The sequence below is a fragment of the Lytechinus variegatus genome, chromosome 5 (assembly GCF_018143015.1).
Source record: "Lytechinus variegatus isolate NC3 chromosome 5, Lvar_3.0, whole genome shotgun sequence".
NCBI lineage: Eukaryota > Metazoa > Echinodermata > Echinoidea > Temnopleuroida > Toxopneustidae > Lytechinus > Lytechinus variegatus.
The window spans coordinates 11,735,179-11,743,066 of record NC_054744.1 but is presented as its reverse complement, the minus strand read 5'-3'; the positions used below and the strand labels follow the sequence as shown (position 1 = coordinate 11,743,066).

General features: G+C 34.7%; 1 protein-coding gene across 1 annotated transcript; it reads left to right on the top strand.

Moving 5' to 3' along the window:
• Positions 1-856: 856 nt before the first annotated feature.
• LOC121414767 (DNA-directed RNA polymerase III subunit RPC7-like) lies at positions 857-7,512 on the top strand. The gene is made up of 6 exons (XM_041607826.1): positions 857-1,072; positions 3,730-3,859; positions 4,352-4,483; positions 5,033-5,106; positions 5,587-5,700; positions 6,893-7,512. The coding sequence occupies exons 1-6, from the start codon at positions 947-949 to the stop codon at positions 6,977-6,979; spliced, it is 663 nt and encodes a 220-aa protein (XP_041463760.1). The 5' UTR covers positions 857-946; the 3' UTR covers positions 6,980-7,512.
• The last annotated feature ends 376 nt before the right edge of the window (positions 7,513-7,888 follow it).

Here is a 7,888-nt window from a genome sequence, read left to right as displayed (position 1 = left end):
GTATGGTCAATGGTAGGCGAATGGTGTATGGTGAAAGGCAATTGGTAGGCCAATGGTGTCCAGTGAATGGTGGCTGAATGGTAAATGGTAGGCCAGTGAATGGTGGCTGAATGGTGAATGGTGGTCAATGGTAAACCTGTCTATAGTGGCCATATGGTAGATCAATGGTGAATGGTGTTTGATCAATGGTATATGAATGGTAAATGGTGCTCATGAATATGGTAATAGTAATGTCCCAATTATTTAAATTAGTTTGAATGGTATACCATTGAGGCTTGAATGGTATACCATTGGTGTATGGTGGGTGCTGTGCGAATGGTATTCCAATGGTATATCAGTGGTGTATGATAAATGGTAGTCAATGGTATACCATTCAATTTTTTTTATAAGGGTATATAGCAATTGGATTTTTATCTATTTAAATATTAATTTATTCATCGATTCCAATTGTTTGCTTAATATTCTCATCATCACTAAATTAATATCATCATCATTATTTATTTATTCATTTAATTATTCATCATCATTATCATCATCATCACTTTTTTCATCGTCATTTAGGATCACGGATGGGGCGGAGGAGGCCAGGGAGGAGGAGTAGTTCTAGATCCCTTCTAGATCCATACAAAACATGTCCATATAGCTCATTTTCACACATACGTGTAATATATCAAGCCATATCTCAACGTATCATTCTGATTTTATTTATTATTTTCATAAAATTGCCAAACTATATATTCTTACCTCTGCCTATAGCAAGCTCCCGGAGCTAGCTATTACCGTCAAATTTCAATTTTAATGATTCAAGTAAATACCAATCTTAAAGACACCATACTTTAAAGGCTGCCTACTTTTAATACCGTGTGTTGGTAGAAGTAACTTATTTGATATTGTTTCAAGTTCTGTTTGAGTTCCTTTTGAAACAACAAACCAGTGGTACTTCATTATGGCTGGAAGAGGTCGAGGTCGCGGGCGTGGTCGAGGGTCGTCGTTTGCTGCTGATGCCCTTGGATTAGGAAGAGGAGGAGAATCATTGCCACCTCCCACTGCTCAGCCGCCACCGCTTTTTCCTGTGAGTCCCACATTATTGCAAATCATGTTGGTAAAATGCGCACGGTGGTTAGTTAGCCAGGCCAGGCATGCATGCCAGGCGGCTTCCAGAATCCAGAGAGTAAAAATCATTTACTAACGTAAGGTTACTCTCATACGAAGCCAGGTCTTCCTTTCTATATATTTGTGTGTACCACCAAAAATCCTGGATTTGAAACTTTCGCCCCCGACTCCCGAGATTTCTATTTTCTTTCTAAAAGATCTAGCCCTAAATCATCATGATCGTGTACGTACATGGGCATGATGGGATACAACGTCTTCATTTCCGACATTTTTACGTTATGCCTGGATTTTATTTTTAAACAAGAATTCATCAAAAAAATGAGAAAAATATCATGAAAAGATGGAAGAGACTTGCCCGATGTTTACGCCGCCATCTTGTTTCCTATTGTTCTTCCCAAACTGTTACCCGACGCAAGCGTCCGTATCGTAAAAACAAAAACTGATAAAATACTTTTGCAGATACGATTCTCATAAAATTAGGTGGTTTATGAGGGGTAGTTCCAACCATAAATGGAGTATAACTTAATTTACGACATTGATATGATATTGATTTCATTTTTAAACAAAAATTCATTAAAAAAAACAAGAAAAAACTATTTTGAGAAGACGGGGAAAATAACTTGCTGATTTTTACGTCGCCATCTTGTTCTCTTTGTCCTTCGCCAAGCTACGAGACGCACATCCTCTGATATGCGTCTTGTAGCTTGGTGAAGAACAAAGCCATCTTGTTCTCTTTGTCCTTCGCCAAGCTACATATCCACTGATATGAGTCTCTTAGCTTGGCGAAGAACAAAGAGAACAAGATGGTGACATAAACATCGGCAAGGTTTCCTTCTCAAAATGTCTTTTTTTTTTTTTAGTGAATTTTTAATGAAATAAATGTCTGAAATTAAGTTGTACCCCATTTACATGATTTGGCTAGATCTTTTAGAAGGAAAGTAGAATTCTGGAGGCGAATTTTTTTTTCCCCCCGGTAAATGCACATGAATGGGACGCAATTCCTGGTGAGTAAGCACAGTGAATGATTTTTACTCTCTAGGAGCCGCCTGGCTAGGTGTACCAGTACCGTATATGAAGGGGGGCGTGATGGTTCATGTATGGTGGTAGAGTCCATAAAAATTGGACCATTGATTTACAACTTGTTTGGTTTGTTGTAAAACTCAAAATAGTATTATTCATGAGGGAAAATGAACTTGCCAAGTAATGATACCATGCAGACAGGAATATAACTGACTACAATGATTTATTAAGGAAGCCGATATAATGGTAGTTCACTCATATTCCGTGAGTTCAGGGGGATCTATCTCAAAATCGATGATTCAAAAGTCAAAGCCCATTTTTCACACATTACAAATTCACTGCCTATTCAAAAACATCAAAATCGCAGTCAAAAGTATGACTACGGCTGCCGGGCCTGCATCCATGCAATTGTAGTGTTTATGTTGGTTGTAGTCATGGTGGTAGATGAAAGAATTTTACTTGATTGTTCATATTTATGATATTTATTTTCCATTCAAAGGGGAATCCAGCAGAAGTAAAAAGTTGTTTTTTAGCAGAAAAGGAAAATCAGATAATTAGATAGGTGAAAGTTTGAAACCTGTAAGACAAGCAATAAGAAACTTATTAGTGTTTTAAAAATGTTGTAGGAAGTAGAAATCACTAAACGATACGGAGATATCAAATGACTGCATTGGTGATTTCATGAAGATGTAAGGCAGGGACTACTTGACCATGTACTCGAATAACATTAAATTACTATAAAAAATCAAAAAGTTTTACTTAAAAATGTAGTTTTCTTACATGAGGACATAAAAAAACCATACGCTACTTTTGACAATTGTGCTATAGTTTGATTACTGCCCCAGGGAAATAGGTAGGCCTACTTCTAATGAGAAAAACCACAAATCCCTGACTAAATGGGAAATTTGTCCTTTATTACCTGTTACCATTTGTCGTAATTTCCTTACCCAGTTGCCAATTTGAAAGTTACATTGTCTTAGAAATCTCAGTTTTAAAAACAGCCCTATTTTTTCTCAGGGCTTGTTCAATTTCTTTCAAACTTTCACCATTCTTTTTTTAGTGTTCTGTATTCTCAAACAACATTTTATGACCATTGTTGGATTCCCCTGTGAGTCTAATTGATATATGCATTCAAATTGGGCTATTAACGGGCTACAAAGCGCCCCCCTGCCCTGCCACAGCCACACTATATATGTCTATGTGAACATGGAAGTGTTCACTTCATGGTATGATCAAATTCCATTTCAAAGCTCTACGATATGAATTTGGTGATCATGAACATTTTAAAGATTTATTCTTGACTTTTTCACCAAACCAAACTTTTTACAAATTGCAACAGTTTTTTTTAATTCTATTTAATTCAGTCATAAAAAATGTCTTACTCGGTCTTAGTTATCATCACTATCACCCAGTCATTATCATATACCTTAATCTTTATGTCTGTTTATGTCAAAGATTGTTATCACTATTGTTTGCCCACACTTTGTAGCAATTGTTAATACTTTGTTTTTCATAGTAACACCATTAATGTTTATTGTTACCGGTTATATTATCATTTTGATTTCATTAATTTTTTTTCTGTGTTTTTCAATTCAGCCTCTTGAATTCTCCCCAGCACCTCTGCCCACAAACGAAGGGGATAATTACATGTACCTCCTTAAACAAGAGTTTAGAGGCTATATGAGGGAGTCGCCATATTACATCAAACCTCTCAACAAGAAAAAAGGTAATCTATGAATCCAGGTCATCTAACACCGTTCTTTTAGCAGGATCAAATATCAAATTAATCCATACCGTAGGCCTATGTAGCACTGAGCGAGAGAAGAAACGATAGAAGGCAAACTCAAAAAGATTGGATAATGTTCCATTTGCTTCTCTCCCCATTTACAATATTTTGTATAAAAAATAAAAATAATGTGTTGTGTTTTTTTCTCTGGCATGTACTTTTTCATATACCAATAGATATTCTGATATGTTTGTGCAAGTGCATGCTGGTACACATTACGTTAAATTACAACTCACTTGTGATCTATAATATGCAGTAATTTGATATTGGGATACAAGTTCATACAGCATAATTAGAATATCTATCTGACTCATCTGACCCCCCCCCCCATACATGTAAGATTATGTCATTCTGAAATGATTTCACATGGATCGAGTAGTAGTTCCAAATCTCAACTCAAGAAACCTATGCTCTTTTATTTTTCCTGTATAGATATTGAACGTTATTCTGACAAGTACCAGGTAGGGTCTGGAGATAATGGGATAGAGTGGCAGCCAGACTGGAAGAGATTTCCAAAGGAGTTAAAGATGGTATCTCGGAAAGCAAGACCACCAAAATCAAAAAGTATGTTTGCCGTAAACCCTGTTAACTTTAATTTTTGTGTGTGTATGACATGCAGTTTAATGGAGGAGTCTGAAGACTAGTTTTTAGTTCTTCACTTTGTATAAAAAATCATTAATCAGGAAACAGTCCAAATTTCTTTGATTACTAAAGAGACTTCTTCATTAACGATTGCTCTTCAAAAAAGTACATTGCTCTTGTCCTTAAAATGTACCTCAATGTACATGAAGCAAACGACTATTGAATTCATATCCTTTTTACAGAGAAATCCAATAAATATCAGGAAACAAGTGTTTTATTTTGTAGTATGAATGCATCAGACCCTTATCAAAGTAACATGTTTATAAACTGGTTCACTATATATCAATGAATGGTCAATAGCGTTGAACGATGAAGCATAGTCATACATCAACAGATAGGAAATTAATGATTCAATCATCAATAATATGAAATTGAATTTTTTAAGGAAAATAAGATAGGCACCTAAGATATTATTGCAAAGTATCAGTCCCATATGTGTGTTCTTGTGTATTTGGTTCATTGTCTTTCCAGGCTCGGTGAAACCATCCTTGTCTACCGCCAGAGTTTCAAAGATTGCTAATGAAGAAGTCATTAAGAAATTAGATGTAAGTTTTGTCAGGTTTTGCTTGATTGTTTTATTACTTGTAAACAAGCACCAATGCTATATTCCAATACCAGATTAATGCATGAGAATTAAAAATATTTTTTAATCTGTGTAAAAAATACATACAATCTATGTAGATATTAATTATTTAGATTACTCACATATTTAACTATCAATATAAAAATTATATTTAATCTAAATGTTTTGAAGCCAATTTCATGAATTGACATTAGCATCATAATTCCTGCATATTTAATTCTTCAGATAAGACTTGTTAATTTATTCTTAGATTCATATCTATTGGGTTTGAAAAGCATTTCGTTAAGCATTTATGATCATTGTCATATGATCTCTAGCTATAGTTCCCTTTATCTATTTCTTCCATTACAATACTGGTATGCTGTGCATGTACCTACTAGTTTGAAAAATTTTGGTGAAAATATGAAACTTTCTATTCCTCCCCAAATTTTATGTGTCTAAGGAGTTGGAAAAGAAAGAAGATGGTACAAAATCAGGAGAGGAGGATGAAGAAGAAGAGGAAGGACAAGGAGAAGAGGATGAAGAGGAATATTATGATGAAGAAGAACAAGAAGAGGTAGGCTTTGTCATGTCTTTAATATCACACTAAAATCTTGGTTGTTTTTATATCAAGATATCATTAAAAGGGAATGAAACCTTTTGAAAAAGTAGGATTGTGTGGAAACAGAAAAATCAAAGAATAAGACAAAGAAAGTTTTAGAAAAATCAGAAAAGTAATGAGAAAGTTTTGAGCATTTGAATATTGCAATCACTAATGCCATTTTGATCCTCCCATTGGCAATGCAACAAGGATGTGTGATGTCACATGTGAACAACTTTCCCTTTGATCGACTATAAAATACCCCCAAAATGTCTCTTTTTGCTTTTTCTTATGGCAATACAAACTCTTTATCCATGTATTCTTGAAAAATTTGTATAGCATGCCCTCCAATAGAAAGAACACATGATTTACAGAAAGATGTGATAAAAGAGGCATTTTAAGTGAAATATATACTAGAGTAATGGGGAGAGTTGTTCACAAGTGACATCACACATCTTTGTCGCATTGCCAATAGGAGGATCTCCATAGCATTAGTGATTGCAATATTCAAATTATCATAACTTTCTCATTATTTGTCCAATGTTTCTCAAACTTTCGGTCATCTGTTTCTTTCATTTTTATGTTTTCACACAAGCTATCTTGTTCCAAAGGTTTCCTTCTCCTTTAAATATTACCATTAAAAAAATACTAGATATTTCATTACATTTGGGTGAAGATTTCAAAGATTGCTCTATGGCATTTCTTAAGAAGCACATGACTGTATATTGCATGATTAAAAAAAATGTGACATTGCTTTTGAAAGGGTGTTGTCTGTCATGTTTAGATAAAAGGGACTGTGGTTATACTTGGGTATCTGTGTATACTTACTGAATAATTGTCACTTGAAGTAAATTGTAGTGTTAGATCATATTAAGGATCAGAATTTGGTAAAGAAATGTTGATACAGTTGTAACATCAGTTTCCACAATTCCAATATTAAGTATACATATTTGATCAATAGCATGAATAACCCGAAATATCTGCATAGTAGGTCATTGAAATTCATCTCTGATTTATTCATGTTGTGTTTTACCCTTTTTTTCATCTGTTTAGTTGTATAGATTAGTATTCTCAAATGTTTATAACATGTAATTATTTATTAATTCATCTTGGTGTTTACTCATTTGTAAATTATTTCTTATTTCCCTTCCTGCCTGTTGGTGTGTAGGGTACAGACTACATTTCCAATTACTTTGATCCTGGAGAGGATTACATTGATGAAGATGATGGACTGGATGATGGACCGACATACTGATGTGTTACCATGGTGATGTCACATCGATTGGAATCAATAGATGCCTGTTGCTCCTCGGAGAAGATGGATGACAAGAATCATCTTGGTGGTAGGGTAGAGTGCAATAATTACCATTGTGGTAGGAACAGAGGAATTGACCACAACTATGTGGTCCAGAGTTCACTCTGCATATCTTACCATCAAACGATTGCCGCCTAATGACAACAGGAGGGATTCTGTGCAAACTCTTCTGTTGGATTGTGTGAAATGTACTAAATTTTTAGTCATGGAGTGATAATAGAATTCAAAGATTTCGCTTTTGAAGGATGGAGTCACCCCAATTCTATGATTGGTGACTTGGGTTGAAAATGATGCAGAAATATTCCAGTGTCAGAACTGATGAGAGATAATAGGTAGAAAGTATTCATCCAAGTACATGTATTTGCATTTGATGCTCTTCTTAGCTGAGGAAAACACAAATCGCAGGTGGTGATTCTCGCATGATGAGCAGACTATCAGGTGTGGCTTGCTATACCAAAGATGCCAAGGTCCTGGGCCAACTAAAATTCACAAAGTTATCAGCACATCTCAGTGATAAATGAGATTTATGTATTTGCTTTGATGGTCACTATCTTTTATTAGTGAAGAAAAAAAAGACTGAAGAGGGGGATTTGTTGATACTATGACTAACTCTGACTCATAAACTATTAGAAGAAAATCACTAATTCATGAAATTCATTGTGTATATTAGGAGCAAATCTTCAGATTTAAAGGAAAATTAAGCCTTGAGAACAAGATAGCTTGTGCAAAAACAGACAAATCAAAGAAACAGATCAATGAAAGTTTTAGAGAAATTGAATAAATAATAAGAAAGTTATGAGCGTTCAGATTATTGCAATGTAGATCCTCCCATTTGGTAATGTGGCAAAG

What these genes read in the sequence shown, in the direction of transcription:
- LOC121414767 (XM_041607826.1), top strand. Translation starts at nt 947, where the DNA reads ATGGCTGGAAGAGGTCGAGGTCGCGGGCGTGGTCGAGGGTCGTCGTTT. An exon ending in AGCCGCCACCGCTTTTTCCT is followed by an intron (nt 1,073 to 3,729) that starts GTGAGTCCCACA and finishes TTTTCAATTCAG; the next exon opens with CCTCTTGAATTCTCCCCAGC. An exon ending in ACCTCTCAACAAGAAAAAAG is followed by an intron (nt 3,860 to 4,351) that starts GTAATCTATGAA and finishes TTTCCTGTATAG; the next exon opens with ATATTGAACGTTATTCTGAC.